Raw genomic sequence first — 22,479 nt, 5'->3', positions numbered from 1 at the left:
TCAGTTTAGCTGGATAGTTTGTTCTTGGCTGCATTCCAAGTTCTTTTGCCTTTCAGAATATCAGATTCCAGGCCCTTTGATCCTTTAATGTGGAAGCTGCTAGATCCTGAGTGATTTTTATTGTGGCTCCTCAGTATTTGAATTGTTTTTTTCGGGATGCTTGTAATATTTTTTCCGTAGTCTGATAGTTCTGAAATTCAGCTACAATATTCCTTGGAGTTTTTATTTTTGGGGTCTCTTTCAGAAGGTGTTCAATAAATTCTTTCAATGCCTATTTTACCTTCTGATTCCATTACATCTGGGCAGTTCTCTTTGATGATTTCCTATAAAATAGTGGTTAGGCTCTTTTTTTTGTCATAATTTTTAGGAAGTCCAATAATCCTCATATTATCTCTCCTAGATCTATTTTCCAGTCTGTTTTTCCAAGTAGATATTTAACATTTTTTTCTATTTTTTCATTTTTTTGCTTTTGCTTGACTGATTCTTGATGTCTCGAGTCATTCATTTCTATTTGTTCAGATGAGTTATTTTCTTTTTCCAATTCACAAATCCTACTTTCCTGGGAGTTCTTTATCTTTTCCAGTTCACAAATTCTGTTTCCCTGAAAGTTTTTTTACCTTTTCCAATTCACATTTCAGGAAATTGTTTTCTTTTTCCACTTTATCAAATTTTACTTTTAGTGAGTTATATGCCTTTTCCATGCTCTCTTACAAAGCTTCTCTTTCCTTTCCCAATTTTTCTTTTAGCTCTCTTTTAAGATCTTTTATAAATTCTTCTAGGAGAACCTTGTATGATGGGGACCAGGTTACATACCTCTGTGGGATTTTGTCTGGAGACTGTCTGCTGTTAGTCTCCTCAGGGTTGGAAATCTATTCTCTTTCTGTATAAAAGCTATGTATAGTTGGAGCTCATTTTATTTTTTTACACATTTTTTAAAAGGCCCTCAGGGTCTGCCTTCAGGGTAAGGAGGTTACTAGTTTCCTCTACAGAACAGGGACAAATGGATAGTAGCTGTTATGCGAACAGGCTGCAAATAGTGACTGCGCTCCGGAAGTGCCACTGCCCTGGGAAGAGCCCATTTCTGCGCAGCTGCGCTGTGGTACATGCTGAATCACTCCCAGTGCTGGGTGGGTATGGCCAGGTCCTGTGAAACTCTGGCATTTTGGGGGTACACTCTACCTTTGGCGTTTGTGTAACTTCTCTGCTGATCTATTGCTTTGTAACTGAAGCAGAGCAGCCAACCTGTGGTGGTAGAGTCCTCCCTGTAAATTCTCTATCCTGCGGGGACTGCACCCCACCCTGAATCCTCTCAGCCAGAGCTGGCCTCCATGTTCTGCCTCCCTGCCTGCACTGGCCTCCTCCCGCCCGATCAAGACAGACCTTTTCTGGTGCTCTTCCAGATTATCTTCTGCTGGTAATTTGTTTTATTCCCAATACTCGTGGATTCTACCAGTCAAGTACTATTTCAGAGGCTGAATTTGGTAATGAGTAAGTGAGGGTAGAAGGAAGCTCAGAATGCAGTGTTTGTCCTCTCCATCAACTTTGTTCCGCCAGATTTAGACATTTTCTTCTAGGTTGTTGTCCAGAACTAAAATACCATAAATCTTGTATGTCATCAGCATTAGACAGTGGGAAAGTTAGATATAAACAAAATTCAAATAAATTTTTAGTCCATGTTCAAAGCTTATTTTGAGAGACATATGTTATAAGTTCTAGACTAAAAAGAATCAAAAAGTACCAAAACCCATGTGGTTTCATATAACCTCATGTTATTATATTTGTCTCTTAAAAATCAATTTCTCTTTAAATTGTTTAATTGTTTTTACTAAAGCAGTTGTATTATTTGGACTTTTCATAATCAAAAGAATTTATTTGTAATTTAATGTTATTTGTACTATTTAAATAACAATTGGATTTTTGTTTGTTTGTTTTTTGAGAAGACACAAATTTTAGAAGCATAAAATTACAAGAGATTAGGAGGATTACTGGGTAAATGGTTAGGCTTAAGATTTGACAATGTGAATATTTTCATATATTTATAATTTCTGTGGTAAGACAGAAAATAGCAAGATTAAACATGAAAATTTTTCTGAATTTTGGTATGGTGAAGGAAAAAATTAGTCTTATACTAGCTAGATTATACTAGAATTTTTATATAAGATGGACGACTTCTTGAAAAAATGGTTGCACTTTATTCACTTAATAAGTTAATGTTTTTAATTTTTCCTTAGCCTCTTAGACTTGATATCAAGAGGAAGCTCACTGCTCGATCTGATCGAGTCAAGAGTGTTGATTTGCATCCTACAGAGCCATGGATGTTGGCTAGTCTTTACAATGGCAGTGTCTGTGTTTGGAATCATGAAACACAGGTAAGAATATATTTTTAGTGTACTAAGTAGAAAATAAAGTACTGTATTAGTGTGAACTCAATGTAAAAGTGAAATATATATATATATAGTTAGTGTCTCACAATGAATTGTTAACAACCTCAAGGAAATTACAAAACAGAAAAGCAAAGTTGTTAAATATATGTTATTTAAGAAAAATTTCCAACAATCTTAAAAATTAGTTTTACTGACTTAGATATTATGTAATATTTTTGGGTACTGTAACCAAACATAGGCTGTGGAACAAGTACAGCTAATTCTTGATCATATACACATGGTTATCAATTTAGTAGATTATATGCCTGTGCTTATTGCTATATCTAACCTTAGTCATTCTTGAGTGCCAATGGCAACTACCTGGATATTTCAAACTATATTTCCCTAAAGAACCTCAAATTCTATTTGTCCAAAACTGAATTCTTCACCATATTCATCCTACTTCTGAATTTCCCTATTTTCATAAATTTCCCTAACTACCATCTTTCGCCACCTAAGTTTGTAACTCCTTACTTTCTTTTAACCCCCATATCTAATCATTTGCTAAGTCTTAGTTCTACCCACCAAAGCATCTCTTGAATTGATCTCCTCTTCTCCACTTACAAGATCCTTCACCTAAGTTTAAACTATTGTTATGTGTCTTCTGTGAGGAGACAAATAGTCTCCTAATTAGTCCCCTTACTTCCAATCTAATTGGTACAATGAACACTGGATTTTGAGTCAAGAAAACTTGAGTTCTAAATCTAAGTTTTGTTCTAGCTCTGTCTGTTATGTTAATTTTTTTCCTTACCAGGCCTTCCATATAGTTCCCAGAGTAATTTTCCTAATGCACTGGATTGATAGTGTTGCTCTTATACTCAATTTGATTCCAATGCTGCTAGTATCACGTATAAACTATTTAATTTTTGTTAAACTCATATGTTTACCTAACAATTTTGAATTTAATTATATTACATATTATATTGTTGCTCTTATCATTTATATGTTTTGCCTGCTTTTCTGTTTTGTAATTTCCTTGAGGTTGAGGTGTCCTTTCTATATCATTCAGAGAACCGCCTAGGCATTCAATATCTTTCTCTCTCTCTCTCTTTCTCTCTCTCTCTCTCTTCTCTCTCTCTCTCTCTTTCTCTCTCTCTCTCTCTCTCTCTCTCTCTCTCTTTTTGCTGAGGCAATTGGGGTTAAGTGACTTGCCCAGGGTCACACAGCTAGGAAGTGTTAAGTGTCTGAGGCCAGATTTGAACTCAGGTCTTCTTGACTTCAGGGCTGTTGCTCTATTCACTGCACCACCTAGCTGCCCCCATTCATTATCTCTTTAATTGGTCTGTGTTGCTTGATTAACTTTTTTTCAGCTCTTAATGAATTTCCTACTCCATTGTCCTTACCAGTAGACTTTTTTGCCATTTTCTTGTTTCACTTTTGATGTCTCATAAAGCTGCTGTTTTGACTTTCCTTTTGCTCTGCTATTTCATTCACTGAAAATACTGTAATTGTAAAAGCTATTGAGGATTCTCTTCCCTGTCCATATCTTTACATGATAATCTTTTAGAGAATCATCTTAGTAGAGACAGTAAGTCTGAACATATTTATATTTGCTCTGTAGTACTTGCCATTCAGCATAGTTAATCTCCTATTCTTGCAAAAAAAATTTTGTGTGTTTTTTTAGAAATTGTGCTTGCATTTTCCTTGAGCTTTCTGTTGCTGTTTGGCAAAAGAAGATTTGAAAGAGAACAGTTTGATTTTTTTAGTTTTAGTTTGTAGGGAAAGTGTTTCAGAGTAGAACTGAGGAAAACACATTTATCATTCTTACACCTATTCCTTTCAAAATCATGTCTTAAATTTCTAGTTTGTTAACTACATACAAGTCTAGTTTTAATGATTTTGAAATAATACCCAGATTGACATAATGAATCCAATATTTCTTAATATGGAAGCTTAATAATACAAAGGATAATTACATCATAGTCCTTATTATTTTGACTTAGGAAAAGTAAACTTTTTAAAAATCTTTTTGCTGGTATAGGTAAGGCTATTTAAAAGAATATTTTACTTTTTCTAAAGCAGTGGCATCTGAAAGGACCAGTACTCCTATATTCTGCTGTAATTATTTTTAATGGAGTAATGTGTTCAATAGGTTTTGATATGTTAATTAAAATTTGTTTGAATTATATAATTGATTTTTAGTAAAGAGTGCTCCAAGATGTTGGTAAGTTGTTAAGGGAAATGAGATGCTTTTTGAATTGTCATAATTCAGCAATGGTAGCTCGTGAACTTAACAGTTGTATGGCATTTTTCATTAAATATGTGTTGTCATATTCACAGAAACCATTGTTAGTATGACACTCTGGGCAGGAATGAAAAATAGGTTTACTAAGATAGAATTTGGTATTATAGAACAAAAGTGTCAAATTCAGATAGAACTGGACCCTTGCTGACTATTTACTGACTGGGAAAGCCACAATTTAACATTATGTTGTATTGTAATTTTGTTTTGTAAAACATTTCCTAATTACATTATGATCTGATTTGAGGAGTTTTATAAGCGAATTTGACACCTCTCTTATAGCAAACTCATTAAATTCAGTTATTCCTGTCCTGTTGCTTGAAGAAAGACCCAGAGGAAATGAATTTTGTTAAAAGCAAATTATCTGTTGATGCTTCCTTGATTAAAATGGATTTTAAAAGTACAACCAAAAAAATGTGTTTTTGTTTGTTTTTTAATTTTAGAGCTGTGTCAGAGAATACTTTGGAAAGATACCTATGCACATTTTAACCTAAATATTTATTTCATCCATATCTTCATATTCTATGTATTCCATTAATAAAAAAAATAAAGATTGTTCAGGAATAATCCATTTGTGAAAATATTTACCCAAAAACTTTGAAGAGGAAGAATTCTTAGGGATAAAGTTACTTATATTCTACCTATTTCTACAAAATAGAAATTAAAAATGTTGTTTTAATTTGTTGTTCACTTGTTTCCGTTGTTTTTGACTCTTTGTAACTGCATTTAGAGTTTACTTGACAAATATACTGGAAGGGTTTGCCATTTCTTTCTCTAGCTCATTTTACAGATGAAGAAGTTGAAGCAGATAGGGTCAAATGACTCAGTGGAGGTCACTCAGCTAGTAAATGTTTGAGGCTACATTTGAATTCATAGCTTTCTGATCCCAGACCCTCTGCTCTATCTTCTACACCACCTTAGGTGCTCTGTTGCTTTAATACTACTTGTTAAATATGGCAACAGAGAAACCACGTTAGGACAGATCATGATATATTAAAATAGTTGAAAGATTTTTTTTTTTTTTTTATGTTTGGGAACTCCTTCAGATATTAGATCATTACTATTCTCAACACTTTCCTTTTATAAGAATCTTTTATCTAGAAAAAATTGTGGGAATAAGGAATTTGGCAATCAGATCTTAGTTTTTTCTGGCCATACTTTAAGGGATGGAGATATATATATATATATATATATATATATGTATGTATGTATGTATGTATGTATGTTCTTGAAGACCTACCTGTTAGATATAATGAAATCTTTAATTTGCGTTTTCCTCTTTTTCTAGACATATTTTTAACAGGAGGCAAGAGATACTCCTATGAAAACAAATTTTGTAGTTTTAAGCAAATTGTCTTTGTTAGCAAATATGAAAACTGTTTGCTCCATTAAATGCTAGCTCATTTTAATCAGTTAAAATAATATTTAAATATTTAAAATACCTAAAATTTTACCTAAATGTCATCTAGTACAAAGAACACATTTTTATAGATTGGGACATGACTATTTTTTGGTTTGGTGGTTTATAGTAAATGGTGTCAAATTTAATGCTTTCTTTAATTTATTGTTAAAATTAAAGGGCAAAATTTCATCACTTTTATTACTTTATGTATTAGTGAGTATTGAAGAATAAAGAATATTTAATATGATATTGCAATTAACTTCTATGACGCCTCATTTTTCATTACTAACCATTTCTTATTATAAAATTAAATTTACATAGATTATTGTTCTATTCTAAATCTAAATCAGAGGTGTCAAATTGGGAGGAGAGGAGTATAGCTGGAAGGGAGAAAAAAAAAAAGACAAACTCCTGTGAGGCCCAATCAGGTTATAATATAATTGAGACCTAATATATCATAACTGAAAATTTAGCTTCTCTGAGGGTATTTTTAGCTATGAGAAAACTTTAATTATGTTTTTCCCCCCAATTACATGTTAAATATTAACAATAAAACAGGTAATGTTAATTTCTGGATTCTTAATACTACCTGCAGGGATCATTTCTATTTAAATTTAATACCACTGATCCAAATCATATCAGATACAATGCACTTGACAAGACATGGGAATCGAAGATAACTGATAAAATTAAAATGCTATCTAATGTATATATCCTGCATATTTTATACTTTTATCATTTTTGTTCTATTGTAATATGGAATTAACAGTGTTCATTGTTTCTAAACTAGCAGAGGTTATTCTTCAATTTATCACAACTTCAGTGTATTTCTTTTTATTTTTAAGACTCTGGTAAAGACATTTGAAGTATGTGATCTTCCTGTTCGAGCAGCAAAGTTTGTTGCAAGAAAGAATTGGGTGGTAACTGGAGCAGTAAGTAGTCCAAGTTTTTGAGAGTACTTTCCTTTTATCATTTTCTAAATTTGTTGACAAATATGTAAATAATTTTTAGAATTTTTTTTCCTATCTTTTTTTAAATCAGTTAATTTTTTTGAAATCTCAACTTTGTAACTTATGCCCATAATAAGGCTTTTGTTCAATTTACTTAATAAATATGATATCAGTACTTATTTAGAATTTTTTGTTTCTTCTATCTCTAGGATGATATGCAAATTAGAGTCTTCAATTATAACACTTTGGAGAGAGTTCATATGTTTGAAGCACACTCAGACTATATTCGTTGTATTGCTGTCCATCCAACTCAGCCTTTCATTCTAACCAGCAGTGGTAAGACATATAATGTCCCATTTTATCATCCAAAATTCTCTAGGTTGTTCATTGTCCATTCACTAAGAAACCTTGTTCTTATACTGCTGTTCTAATGGATATTTCTAACATCCACTAGCATATAGTGTTTAAATCTGCTGACTGCTTTTGTGTTTTTCATGAAATATCAGTTGTGTTTAGAATTTGAAAAGTAATAGTTGAAACAGCAAGATCCGAAGATCTGGTTGCTCAAATATCTGCCAAATAGAAAATTCATTTACATACCAATTAGTGAAGTCTTGGCAGATTTCCCCTTCCCAGTCAATTTTACTTTTGTTGTTAGATTAGCTTTGCTTATTAACATTATGCACAAAACAGCAAGTCTTTTGGAGCCATATGTAAAATAAATGTCATGAGACTGGTTATGGACATTTAAAACATTTAACAATTAAGATCAAGATATGGGCATTAATGATTACTTCTTTCGTATTTTAATATCAATATCTTTTTCATCATAAGAGCCATTTCAGATTCCTGCAGAGCTAATGATATCCTCTAGTCAATTATATTGACTTTAGCCTGCAGTCATATTTATTTCTCTTAGTTATTATTGCTTCTTTCAAATGATTATTTCTTTAAATTTTCTCAGAAAAATCTTATACTTGATTATATTATTATAGATAATTTACATATGTACTTTAAAGAACTAGTTTTTTTTTAATTTTATTTTTCTTCTGTAGTTTGCATTTTTCCTACCATTTTAGAATCATTCATTAGTAAACTTTTAAAAGACTTTTGTAAGGACAGTGACTACAATGTAAACAATCTAGTAATTTGAAATATTTTTCTTTTTTTTAAATTAGATGACATGCTCATTAAACTGTGGGATTGGGATAAAAAATGGTCTTGCTCACAGGTGTTTGAAGGACATACTCACTATGTCATGCAGATTGTCATAAATCCTAAGGATAATAATCAGTTTGCCAGTGCTTCTTTGGATAGAACCATCAAGGTACAGTAGACATATTTGTGTTAATTGTGTTTGTTAGTGACTTTTAGATGCTTCACTGTCTCCATGGAGGCTAAATTAATTAGCATTTCAAAATAATTCTTCTCAAAAACTAATTTTGAAGTCAAATGTGTCCTTTTATTTTAAATCAAAAGTATGATTTCTGGCTTAAAAAAATGATCACAACTGAAGGTTTAGCTTTTCTAGAATAATGATTTTTAGTTATTGGCAAACTTTAATTATAATATTTTATTTTCTCATCAATTACGTATTTTAATATTATTTAAATTTTGAATTCTGAATTCTATTCCTCCTTTCCTTCTTCCGCTCCCTGAGATGTCAAACAATCAAATATAGGTTATACATGTGAAATTATATAAAATATATTAGAAGACTTAAAAATGTCAAGACTTTTCTAGATTACTTATTCCCTGTCTTGTCTACCTTTTAGTGTCTTTGTTTTATTTTCTTCTCTATATATTGTTTTTACTTTTAAATATCCAGATTACCTTTTTCTTAAATATTTTTCTTATCATTATAACATTCATAAACTAAAACTCAAGTGTTTCTAACATTGGTTACTGCTTGCCTCTATTTCAACTAACAATTATCTTGATCACTATTTAACCCTTTCTTACTCATACAGAATCCTATGATTAGGATCCATCTCAGGGTTTTATCCTCTCTTCCATTCAAGTTCTCTAATCTAGTAGAAAGAATATGGGATTTAGAGCATTTAAACATAGGATCAAGTTCAATCTCAGCTGTTCACTAGCCATGTAACTGGTCAAGTCACTTTACTGAATGAGTTTCTTATTTGTAAAGTAAGAGGATTTACCTACATGACTTTAATATTAGGTTCTAACATTCTGATTTTCTTCTCTTCCACCCTCTTTCTATTTTTCCTTCTCTGTAGTAAAGAATGGAAATATTCAAATTTCATTTCTGGACTTTATAATTCTGACTTACTAGAAACTATATACACTAAGGCCACAGATTTTAAGTTGCTGGTATATTTTTGTATCCTCTATGGGCCCTCTGCAATTATCTGCTGAATGAATGATTTATTTATATCTCTCTATAAACTTGGAATACTTCCTCTTCTCTTTTGTTAATATTTGTTTCCTCAGTTCCCTTTTCTTTTCTTTAAATGGAACTACCTAAATTCATTTAGTGTTAGTTCTTACAGCTGTGATTTTTGGAATGTTGAATAACTTGGATAACTTACTTACCTTTGATTTAAGCATCTAGCACAACTACATTTGTCAATATTACGTGCGGGTTATATGCAAAGGACCAAATTATTATCTTTCCTAAGCTCAATTTAATTCCATTGTTTTTGTAGCAAGCAAGCTAATATTAAACATCACCTCCCTCCCTACCACCACCCAAATGCTTGTCTATATTCCTAAATATTTTATTTTATTCTGAACTTAAGAAATAAAACAAGCATTTCCATAATGTGAAATAGAAAAAAAGATGATTGCACATGAAAATGCAAATCTATTATGTATAACTTGCTGTTCCTTTTAAATATATAATAAAATTATCATATAACTTTCCTTTTATTCTTCCACCCCCATGACACTATTAGATGCGTGTATGTGTAAATAATTTAAAATATTATTTTGTTTATCAATTCTTTCTCTACATACAGATTGTGTCTTCCTTTATAATTCCTTCATGATTATTTTGGGTGTTTATAATATGACTGTTACTATTGTTATACTATTATTATCTTACATTAATAATTTAAATGAGTATTTTATTATACTATTAATTTTATCATTACTGTGATATGCTAATTATATAATATAAAATCGCTTAGTTGATCAATCTTAAAACAATATTGCTGTTCTGTATATAACATTCTCTTTATTTAAGCTTTTTCTTTATTTTGTACAAGTCTGTCCATGTTTTCCTAAAGTCATTGGGCTCTTCATTTCTTAAAACATAGTATTATTTCATCACAATCATATACCACAGCTTATTCAGCCATTCCCTAATTGATGGACATCTTCTTAATTTCCATTCAAAGACATACTATTAAATATTTTAGAACATACAGGTTCTTGTTCTTTTTCCCTAGAAACAGACCTAGTAGTACTATTGCTAGGTCAAAAGGTATAGATAGCTTAATAACTCTCTGGGCATAATTCCAGATTGCTCTCCAAAATAGTTGGATCAGTTCACAGTTTAATTGCAGAGAATTAGTGCTCCAATTTTTCCACATCCCCTTCAACGTTTATTGCTTTTCTATTCAATCATTTTAGCCAATCTGATAGGTTATTTTAATTTGCATTCCTTCATATGACCTGCTTTGATTTCTTCATTGGAAAACTGCCTTTCCTATCCCTTGACTATTTATCAATTGGGGAATGACTCATATTCTTACAGATTTGACAAAGTTTCTTTATATGTTTAAGATTATAAAACCTTTATCTGAGAAGTTGTTTGTAATATTTTTCTTCCCTTTCCCCCGTTTTCTGCTTTTCTTCTGATCTTGGCTATATATGTCTTATTTGTATAAAACCTTTTTAATTTAATGTATCAAAATTATTCAATTTACATCTCATACTACTCTGTCTCTCTTGATTCATAAATTATTCATGTATCTACAAGTCTGATAGTTAATATATTTCATTTTCTTCATAGTGTCTTGTAATACCTCACTTTGTATCTTCTTCATATATATTTTTTTACTTTATCTTGGTAAATAGTGTAAGATTTTGGTCTTTACCCAATTTCTGCTAAATTGTTTTCCAGTTTCCTTCCAGATTTTTTTTTTTATCAAATAATGAATTATTATTCCCAAAACATAAGTTTTTATACTTGTCAAACACAAAGTTACTATAGTCATTTGCTTATGTAAATTCCTTATCTATTTTGTTTTAGCCAGTTGCAGATAGTTTTGATTACTGCCTTATAAAACAGTTTAAGATCTGGTGCTGTTAAATCTTCTCTTACATTTTTTCCTTATTAGTTTTTTTGATATAATTGCCCTTTTGTTCTTCCAAATAAATCTTTTTTGTTACTTTTTTATATTTGGTAAATTACTTTTTTGATAATTTTAATTGGGATGTTGCTGAATATTTAAATTAGTTCGGATAAAACTTATTTACTAAGTTCACCCTGCCTACTCACGAACAATTAATATTTCTTTAATTACTTAAATTTGATATTATTTGTATAAAATGTTTTCTTTAATATAATTTTGTTCATGTAGTTCATGACTTTATTTTGGCAGATATACTCCCAAGTATTTTATACTGTTGAGAGTTGTTTTAAATGTGGTATCTTTTACTTTCTCTTCTTGTAGAGTTTCATTTGTGATATTTGGGAATGTTGATGATATATGTGGTTTTGCTTTTATGTCCTGCTACTTGGCTAAAATTATTAATTGTTTCAACTAAGTATTTAGTTGAGACTTTGGGATTTTTCAACTATTTCACATAATCTGCAAAAAGAGATAGTTTTATTACCTTATTTCCTAATCTGATTCCTTCTATTTCTTTTTCTTTTCTTATTGCTATTGCTAGAATTTCCAATACAATCTTGAAATCTTGAATTATATTTGTGTTAGGCATCCTTTTTTTCTTGTTTTGATCTTACCGGAAAGGCCTCTGGCTTCTCTCTGTTACAAATAATGCTTGATGATGGTTTTAAGTAAATGCTTTTTATTAATTTAAGGAAAAATTCATTTATATCTATATTTTCAAGTGGTATTTTTTAAATAGAAATTAACATTGTATTTTATCAAAAGCTGTTTCTACATGTTGATTAAATAATATAATTTTTTTGTTTATTATTGATATAATCTTAAGAGAACAATTCTTTTACCCTTTTAGTATAAGTGATACTAGATCCTGGAAAGTAAAAGCAAACATTATTGTTTTTACTTTGAAGGTATGGCAGCTTGGATCTTCCTCACCTAACTTTACTTTGGAGGGACATGAGAAAGGAGTGAACTGCATTGATTACTATAGTGGGGGTGACAAACCATACCTCATTTCAGGAGCAGATGACCGCCTTGTTAAAATATGGGACTACCAGGTATAATTTTTTCATTACTTAAAGTGCTTCAAATTTAATTAGTTTCTTTTCATTTTTTACTTAAGTATTTTACTGAAACTTTGACTTGTCCAGTTTCTCATTTAATATAACTTGGAGTTTATATGTAAACCACTCTTAGAATAAGACATAATACAAAGTCAAAATAGAATAAGGCAAAAACAAAAAATGTTTTTAAATGTAAGAGGTAAATGTATTTTTATATTTTCATGGAACCAGAGAAACAAAAAGATTAATACTTTAAGTAATTTTTTTTTTCACCTTCATTAACCTTGTGAGCAAAACTTGCTCTTCAAGACAAGAATTAACAAAACAGAAGCATGCTTTTGTTGTGTGGGCAGAGATAGTATGCTTTCTTTATGCATGTCACTTCACTAATCATTCAATTGTGAACATTATTTCCTTTTCTCTTCTGCTTCTGTATCCATTTTTTAGCTGTCATGTTGACAGATATTCAGAAGTGATTAATATGTGTCCTTAAGATTACAAGTTGTGAACATACTTAATATTTGGACTTATATTTAAACTTATTTATAGAAGTCCATAAGCCTACATATTAAAAATGACATTATGCTGTTTTTAAGATAGACCACTAAAATATGTTAGTTACAAAGAAAAAGGTTATTATCATAGGAATATAGACCAGTGATATTCAACTAGGAATAAGAATCTTTTTTTTCTCCTCTTAAAATAAATATTATTTCTTTTTGCTTTCAGATATGCTATAGGTTAGATTTTATTTTAAAAGATTTTATATCACATTTTTCTAGAGACAAATCAGTTTTCTTTCTGTTCATAACATTGCAGAATAAAACATGTGTACAAACACTAGAAGGGCATGCTCAAAATGTGTCTTGTGCCAGTTTTCATCCTGAGTTGCCAATCATCATCACAGGTTCAGAAGATGGTAAGTTTTTCCTATTTTTAAAATTATTAAATGGATGTATAAGAGGAAAATGTTTCTGCATTGTGGTTGATATCTTGATATTTTATTAGTGCTTCAATATTTTGCATCTAGGAAGCACTTAATGTGCTTCTAAAATTTATTCACATTGAATTATACAGTTCTTAATTAGATTATAGTTAAATTATAATTTTGATACATTTGGATTCAGCTATAGGTAGAAGTAGGATGCTGGTACTGATGAGGCCTAATCTCATTTATTTACTCTGTATATATTTATTAAATGTCTCTTGTGTACTAGGCACTGTGGGTAACATGAAGAATTAAAAAAAAAATCTCTATTCTCCTGTTGCCTGCTTTCTGATATTTCAGTAAATTCTTTTATTTCATCAAATGTAGATCTATATTCTAATTTTCTTGATTTTCTGTGGATATCCATGAACACCTAATTTGCTTATCAGTTCTCTATTATTGCTGTTCCCTGACTGGTCAGTTTTTTTTTTCCCATTCACACATTTATCACATGATACCCAGTACACAATGATGGGGAGATAAAATAGTCAAGTATAAGTGTTATGCAAGATATAATCTGGAAATACAGTAAGAGAGGTATAAACATAAGAGAAAGGAAAGATTGCTTCTGCAATTGAGGGTAGCAGATTTCATAGAAGAGAAAGCATTTGAATTGAACCTTGAAGAGTGAGTAGGAATTGAAATCCTTTAGGAGGAAGGCAAAGGTGTGAGCAGGTACCATTGAGTTAGGGGACTTCAAGTTATTTTGAATAACAGCAAGTACACTTAAGACTGAGAAAAGATTACATGGAAGGCAGGAAAGAGATCGTTTGGAACCAGATCATAGTGGACCTTAAATTCCTGGAAAAGGAGTCTAGACTTTATTTAGAGGGGTAGTAATTGAGGAACCATTGTGATTTTCATTAAGATTGTATGTGATACGTTCAGAACTATAGAAAGATGAATTTGATCGCTCTAAGGTGAATTAGGGGAAGAGAGAATTGGTGTAAGGAAACTAGTTGAGCTCTTGTATTAGTTTAAGTTAGAAATAATTAGAACTTGAACTGAGGTGGAACATTGTATAATGAAGAAAAGGTCAGATACAAAAAAATAGGATTTGATGAATTATTGAATTTGTAGGATGAGAGGGGGGAGTAAAGGAGGAATAATAGAATCATAGAAATAAAAGGAATTTTAGGGGTTAGTAGAGTTCATTTGAAACACAGATCTTCAAACCAATATATAGTTAATCTCTTTATGAAGACTTTCAGTGATGAGAATTTATTCTCTTGCTGAGTCAGCTCATTCTGTTTTTGGTCAGCTGTAATCAGAGCCATTTTCCCATATATTGAGCTGAAGTTTGCTTTCCTATATTTTCTACCCACTGATCTGCCATTTGGGATAAAGCAAATTGTTCTTTATGACAACTCTTTAAATATTTGAATACAGCAATCATGTTCTATCTCCTCCACTTTACTTTACCCAGACTAAATGTTCCCTGTTCTTTAAGCTTATTCCTCTTATGTGATGAGTTATACTCCACTCATCATCATTCTATGCCCTACAGGATGTTCTTCTGCTTATCTAGGTCTTAAAATTCAGAGCCAAGAACTGTATATAACTCCATATGTGATTTAACCAACACAGAAAGTAGTGGGAGGAGGCTTCTTTTTGTTTTAGATTTTGGATTTTTAACATACTAAAAGGATACTTAGGGAAATCTGTTTTTTTTAAAACCTCTAAGAAAATTTTATACTTTTTGTTTTATATAAACTTGTTCCATGCAGGTATAATATTATCATTAGTTTCTGTCTCTTCTTTGAATATGTTCCCTTTTCTTTTGATTTAAACTTGATTGTTAAACACTTTTCATTAATTTAATAAATACATTTTTTGCTCAAGAACTTTATTCTGAAGTTAGCCCAATCTCACTTTTCTTAGTTAATCTTTGCCTTAGTTAAATAGACTATTTAGCTTCCTAGTTTTTTTTTTTTTTTTGGAATATAGGTTTGCCTAAGCTGCATGGAATATCAGGTATAAATTATTCTTTTGGCTTCAAATTCAAAGTAAAGAGTATAAAGTGAGGCTCACTTACCATGTTTAAGGAAATTTTTGTCTTTCTCACAATTATCTGGATGAATTTTGAATAAATTGAATTCAATGTGCCAATGAGGCATCTAGATAAAGGTAATCAGTGACTTAGAAGTGTTGGCCTGGAGCTCAAGAAAGAAATTGAAATTGGAAATGTAGATTTGGAGTCTTCCACACAGTGTTAGTAATTGAAGATATAGAAGTAGATGAGATTATCGAGTGAAAATATAGAGATAAGAAAGCCAAATTTTCTAAATCTTTGAAAATTCTAGCATTAAATAGGATGTGAGGAGTAAAAAAATTTCAACAGTGAAGACAGGAATGGTTAGTGATACTGAAGGAGAAATATGAGATTACAATAGGCCAGAAAAGAGAATTTCAAGAAAAAAAAGGATGTCAGCAAGCTGCCAAAAGAGAATAAGAAAATTGACTGTCTTGAGTTGCCTTTAGAATTTTTCTCACACTGATAGTTATATTGGCCTCAATTAATCATTTTCTAATTTTTTGTAAAAGTTTCTTGTATGATTTTCTTTTATTTGCCTCTATATTTATTTATTTAGAGGCAGTTGGGCTTAAGTGACTTTCCCAGGGTCACACAACTAATGTGTTAAAGTGTCTGATACCAGATTTGAATTCAGGTCCTCCTGACTCCAGAAATGGTACTCTAACCACTGTGCCTCTAGCTGCCCCATTGCCTATATTTTTAAAACAATTTGTAAAATATATCCTAAAAGTCTAGTTATTAAAATGTTAGGAAGTAATTCTTATATGGGGTGAAAGATTTTTTTTTTGATGCTACTGACCTATATATGAAAGTTTTTTTATCAAATATTTAAGCCAAAATTAATTACCTCATTTGTTTACAGGAACAGTTCGTATTTGGCATTCAAGCACCTACCGTTTGGAAAGTACATTAAACTATGGAATGGAGAGGGTGTGGTGTGTGGCCAGTCTTAGGGGATCCAATAATGTTGCTTTGGGATATGATGAAGGCAGTATCATTGTTAAGGTATTCTTCTGTAATTATTCCATATAAGTCACTAAACTTAAGGAAAAGCAATTGTCTTTTTTTTTTTTTAATAGTTTTTCAACTTGCTAACTTTGTTTAAATAGAATTACTTCTATAAAACATTAAAATTTTAATGTGGAGGAAGGGAAATGAAGCACTCTGATAAATGAGAAAAGAAATGAATGTTTTTGGTGTTGGTTTTTTTTTTCTCTTCACTTTTTGCTAAGATTAATTTATTCTTCTTCTAGCTTGGCCGAGAGGAACCTGCTATGTCCATGGATGCCAATGGAAAGATTATTTGGGCAAAACACTCTGAAGTCCAACAGGCCAATCTGAAAGCAATGGGAGATGCTGAAATCAAAGATGGAGAAAGATTGCCCCTTGCAGTAAAAGACATGGGAAGCTGTGAAATATATCCTCAGACTATTCAGCATAATCCTAATGGACGGTAAAACAGTCTTTTCTCCAAATTTCTATAGAATGATACAATATGATTTTGCATGTATATGTTGTATCTAATGTTATTTTCCATCGTTTGTATATAATCCTCACCGTCCTTTCATCTTCTTCAGGGCAGTGTTTATGCCTCCTACTTTATCTTTGTCTGCCATAATCCTTATCATTGCTGGGGAAAGTTGAAAAGAAAAGCAAGTTTAGACTTAGAACATGTATCTTAAGGAAGTATTTTGTAACTGTTTACCTGCTATGAGTTTGGGATTTAAACTTCTCATTTTTTTCTTACTGTAATTTAAAGTTAGAGAAATTCAGAGTTACATAAAAAATAATAATACTTCATTTTGCAGTCTGAAGTATACATTTGTATTTAAATATTTTTGAGTACTTCATTATAGCATGTTACACATTTGATTTTTATTATATGATCTTTTAGTAATGGGATTTTCAACTTAAAATCATTTCTTAAAGAGTGTTTTCTTCTCTCTTGAGAATCTGATGGAATATGCCATATTTTGAATGTCTTAAAAAATTTATATTTGCAAATATAATTTCAAAAATGCTGATTTCTTAGTCATGCACAATTTAGAAGTTTCCTAGACCAAACATAACCCTGAACATCCTGCATATATTTAATAAATATTGGTTTAATTTAATTAATAATTCTTTTGTTCCATTTGATCTATTTCTTTTTTCATTTTCTTCCTGTGTGGAAAGAACAGAGTTATTATAATAAAATTTTATAGCCATCAGTTGCCTACCTTTAAACTTGGGTTTGTTAGTATTCACTAGCAAAATGGCAAAAAATAAAACTAAATTGTAACTGAAAGACCAAAGTCATTCAATCAATAAGCATTTGTTAAGTGCTTAAAATGTACTAGGCACTGTACTGTTAACACAGAATTAAAAGAAAGACAAAAAATCTTCTGCCCTCATATTGCTTACATTCTAAGGAGATTAGGAGTGAAGGAACAACACATTAAATAAGTGCATTCTGAGTAACTATCTAATAAAAGGTAATCGTAGAGAGAAAGACTTAGTATTGCAGGGAGACAAAGACAAGCCCCCTGCAGCAGGAGCCATTTTAAAAGATAGAGGTGAAGAGAGAGAGCGCTCCAGGCATTATAAGCCACCAGTGTAGAGAAGCAAGGATGACAGTGCAGTATGATGGGTGAGGAACAGCCCACTGGCAGGCCAGCATAGCTGCATTGCTGAAGGAATACCAGGGAATAAGAAGACTGAAAAGGCTAGAGGGAACCAGATTGTGAGGAGCTTTTAAATGTTAAAGGAGTAGATTTGATCACATTTCTTTTTTACAGAGTTATAACACCTGAGCATTATCCTCACTGACTTCTTTAATTCCTAGATTTGTTGTGGTGTGTGGTGATGGTGAATATATCATCTATACAGCAATGGCGCTGAGAAATAAGAGCTTTGGTTCGGCCCAGGAGTTTGCCTGGGCTCATGATTCTTCAGAGTAAGTTCTGGTATTATAACATTGGCTAGTTGCTTCCCACATTTCTGTTCTGATTGTTTAATTCCCACATTTCTGTTCTGATTGTTACACTAAAAAGTTATGTGAGGCCACTCTCATGACCTGCATAATTTTTCATGAAGTTATTTTATTATTGAAGCCTTACAACCACACACACAACACACAACATACAAGCACACATATACATACATATACCACACTTTTTTAGTCAAAGAACTTATTACTGTCAGTGAATCCTTGGGTTGTGGAAACTGTGTCTATTTAATTTCTAGCCATCCTAATAATGTTTTTTTTTTTTTTAACCAAATAAACGGAGTTATTTTACTTCTTTGATGGAAACCAAAACAGGAACTGAAGTCTTTGAATATTTCTTTGATGTTGTCTTGGCTTAGTTCTAGTTTCAGGAGTGTTCTTCTTGACAGTTCCCTTTTTCATGAGCTGTTCCACTTTTTTTTTTTTTTAATGAATTAATTTGTTTGTTTATTTGAACACATCTTGCTTTATGAATCATGTTGGAAGAGAAAAAGGGTAAAACCATGAGAGAGATTAAAAACAAAAACAAAAACAAAAAACAGAAAAAAGAAATGAACATAGCATGTGTTGATTTACATTGTCTCCTTAGTTCTTTTTCTGGAGGCAGATGGCATTTTCTATCCAAAGTCTATTGGGATTGCTTTGAATTGCTGAACTACTGAGAAGAACCAAGTCTTTCATATTTGATCATCACACATTCTTGCTTCTGTTGTTAGGAAGGCTAGAAATTAAGTAAATACAATTTCCACAGTCCAAGAGTTCAGTGACATAGTAATAATTCTTTGATCAAAAAAGTGTGTTATATGTGTTTATATGTGTGCCTGCATGTTGTATGCTGTGTGTTATGTATGTGATTGTAAGGCATCAATAATGTATTCCTGGTTCTACTTGTTTCACTCAGCATCGGTTCATATAACTCTTTCCAGACTTTTCTAAAATCAGCTTGTTCATCATTTTTTGTAGAATAATGTTCCATTATCTTCATATACTACAACTTGTTCAGCTATTCCCCAATTGATGGGCATCAACTTATTTTCTAATTCTTTACTACCACAAAAAGCTGCTTTAAACACTTTTTGCACATGTGGGTCCTTTTCTACCTTTTATGATTTCCTTACGATACAGACCCAGTAATGGCATTGCTGGGTCAAAGGGTAGCTGTTCCACTTCTTAAGGTAGGGGGGAATAAAAGGGAGAAGGGACAAAAACAGAGTGAGCATTTATATCACTCCTATTTTGTGTTGCACACTTTGCTAAGTAGGTTGCAGATAGATTGTTTGATCAAAATGTCTCCAAAACTAGATCTTAATTTATAATTTGTTCATTTTATAATACCCATTCTCATCTTACTGTATAGCTAGTTATCAAAGTATATAAATAGCTGACTTCTTTCTAGCAAACAAAATACATGTGGTTTAGAAATACTTCTGATATTTAAAGCTCTGAACATTTAAATTATTATTATTTTTTATTTCCCCTTCCAGATATGCAATAAGAGAAAGCAATAGTGTGGTAAAGATATTTAAGAACTTTAAAGAAAAGAAATCATTTAAACCTGATTTTGGAGCTGAAGGTAACTGTTATTTGTGTACTATAGATATATCTTTTTATGTTTCTGGAAAATTTGTGTACTATAGATATATCTTTTATTTTTCTGGAAAATTTACCTATTAAATTTTTTTAAAATTATAATTATTTTGTTCTTTGTAGGTATCTATGGAGGTTTCTTATTGGGAGTCAGATCTGTAAATGGCTTAGCATTTTATGATTGGGAAAACACCGAACTGATACGCAGAATTGAAATTCAGCCCAAACATGTAAGTTTTACTTCAGATGCTACTTTTTGAAATATTTTATCTCTAGCAATTATGTTAGCCTTTTGAACATCAGAAATGTCTTCATATGTATGTGTCTCTCTCCCATTGGGGATAGCATAGTGCTGTGTAAGCTGGGATTCAGTAAATATTCATAACATTGATAAAATAAAATGGATTTTGATAGAATTGTAAAAATTATAAATGACATAAAATACAAGATGTCTTCATTATGACATGAAATGTCTTCAGTATTTATTTTTATGAATTTGTTTTTAAATAAGTCACATATTTACAGATGTCACAGAATTATAGAGCTTAGAGATGGAAGGAAAGTTTTCTAGGCCACAGCTATCAAACATGTAGTCCACAGACCCACAGAACTTCTAGAGGCCAAACCAGAAAATAATTGGGAAATATTTAATAAAATAAATAAAAATACAGTAAGGCATAGATAATATTACATTTTAAAACTGTCATTATGCTACATACAGGGATCCTTATGTTTAGATTAGTGATCCCTGTTTGTGTTCTATTTGAGTTTGACATCAGTGATTCCAGTCCCTAGTATGTTTCAAAATCCATATCCATTTAGTCTCTATTTGCATTCCTGCAGAAATCCCCAGTCATTGAATTGTGCTGTTTTGGTGGGCAACTGTAATTGCTAAAAAAAAAAAAAAAAAAAGACATTCTATCAAGAAATAGTCTGCCCCCTTGAACTTTAGTATCTATCAATCTTAAGTTTTGATTTTTCAAGTAATACAAAAATAAACATATTTCCTATTTTGTCTTGCATTTAGAGGTAGCTATTATTTCTCTTCTTAATTTTTTTTCCTAGGCTAAACATTATTTTACTTCTACTGCTACCACTAATCCCTCAAATATTTATGCTTTTAAAATATTAATAGAATGGATTTATAATCTCAGCATCTTAAAAAGTGTGAGGGTTTTTTTTTTTTTTTTAACTAATTTGTATAGTCAGTTGCTTCTGTGTACAATTCCATAACTTTTTTTATTTTGTAGATCTTTTGGTCTGACTCTGGTGAACTGGTCTGCATTGCCACTGAGGAATCATTTTTTATCCTTAAGTATCTATCTGAAAAAGTTTTAGCTGCACAGGAAACACATGAAGGTGTTACTGAAGATGGCATTGAAGATGCCTTTGAGGTAGGTAATCGCAGTTAAAATTGGGATGAAACTAATAATAGGAATACAGTTACATTTTAAAAATGTTTATTCTTATAATACAGTCAATCTTAGGTACTGATAGTAATTTTATCATAAACTTTGTAAAGTAAGCTCTTGATTTAAGGATTAGGTAAGTACCTATGTCTAAAAAGTGACTCAGGAGGCTTTGAGATTAGAATTTTTGTACTCATTCTTAGATTTTGCAATTGGATAACTTGAAATAATCTTGATTTTAAAAGAACATATTGCTTTAATAAATAGAAAATTCTTTAGGCAAAACAATTATAGCTTCAGGATTATAACGAACCTAAAAAATCTCACCCAATCCTCGCTTGAGCAGAAATCCCTTCTACATTATTCTTGACAAATACTCATCTAGTCTTTGGTTGGAGAACTCCAATCTTAGGGAGTCGCTGTTTTTAAAGACAGATCTCTCCATTTTTTGTACAGTTCTAATTTTTAGAAATTGTTTTTTTTTTTTTTTAAATAATGTCAAGCTAATAATTTCTGTATTCTTCTATAGCTGCTATACTGTTATTCTACTTTCTAGAGCAAGTAAACAAGTTTAATCCCTCTTGTATGTGACTTCATTCACATACTTGAATCACAGATTTAGGATCACACAATTTTTGAGGCCATTTGAACCAATTTGTTGCTCAACATGAATCTTTTCTAGAGTATAAATGGTTATTTAGCCTTTGCTATAGGAACTCACTTCTTCCAGGGGATAGCAATTTTTGGCAGGTCTAATTGCCAGGAGGCTTTTTCTTTACATCAAACCTAAATTTGATTTTATTCTACTTGTTTCTGTCCTTTGGAGTCAAATTATACAAATGTAATCCCTCTTTGACCTAGCAACCTTTCCTTAAAAAAGTGAAGAGGGCTAAGTGAAGTATTGAAGACTGTTGTTTGGAAAGACAGTGGGCTTTTTAATAACCTTTTCATAGAAGAACTAACCTTATTTCTTGTTAATTGTTCATTTAAATCATAACCTTCTCCAAACAGTCTTAAAAATCGCACTTTACTAGAACAAATTGTTATTGAAAATGAAGGAATAAGAAATAGAAA

General features: G+C 31.2%; 1 protein-coding gene across 1 annotated transcript in view; it reads left to right on the top strand.

The window, feature by feature from the left end:
* The window catches only part of COPB2 (COPI coat complex subunit beta 2), a 40,162-nt gene that overhangs the window by 6,499 nt on the left and 11,184 nt on the right, over positions 1 to 22,479 (top strand). Inside the window, exons 2-13 of the mRNA XM_051985637.1 lie at positions 2,232 to 2,369; positions 6,913 to 6,999; positions 7,227 to 7,353; positions 8,196 to 8,344; positions 12,248 to 12,394; positions 13,220 to 13,319; positions 16,286 to 16,428; positions 16,677 to 16,876; positions 18,248 to 18,358; positions 19,894 to 19,982; positions 20,120 to 20,226; positions 21,247 to 21,390. Of these exons, the coding sequence (XP_051841597.1) occupies positions 2,232 to 2,369; positions 6,913 to 6,999; positions 7,227 to 7,353; positions 8,196 to 8,344; positions 12,248 to 12,394; positions 13,220 to 13,319; positions 16,286 to 16,428; positions 16,677 to 16,876; positions 18,248 to 18,358; positions 19,894 to 19,982; positions 20,120 to 20,226; positions 21,247 to 21,390 (1,542 nt within the window). The remainder of the gene's footprint in view (positions 1 to 2,231; positions 2,370 to 6,912; positions 7,000 to 7,226; positions 7,354 to 8,195; positions 8,345 to 12,247; positions 12,395 to 13,219; positions 13,320 to 16,285; positions 16,429 to 16,676; positions 16,877 to 18,247; positions 18,359 to 19,893; positions 19,983 to 20,119; positions 20,227 to 21,246; positions 21,391 to 22,479) is intronic.

Source organism: Antechinus flavipes, chromosome 3 (assembly GCF_016432865.1).
Source record: "Antechinus flavipes isolate AdamAnt ecotype Samford, QLD, Australia chromosome 3, AdamAnt_v2, whole genome shotgun sequence".
NCBI classification, from domain to species: Eukaryota; Metazoa; Chordata; class Mammalia; order Dasyuromorphia; family Dasyuridae; genus Antechinus; species Antechinus flavipes.
Note: the sequence above shows the minus strand (reverse complement) of the source record. Positions and strands in the feature narration are given on the sequence as shown.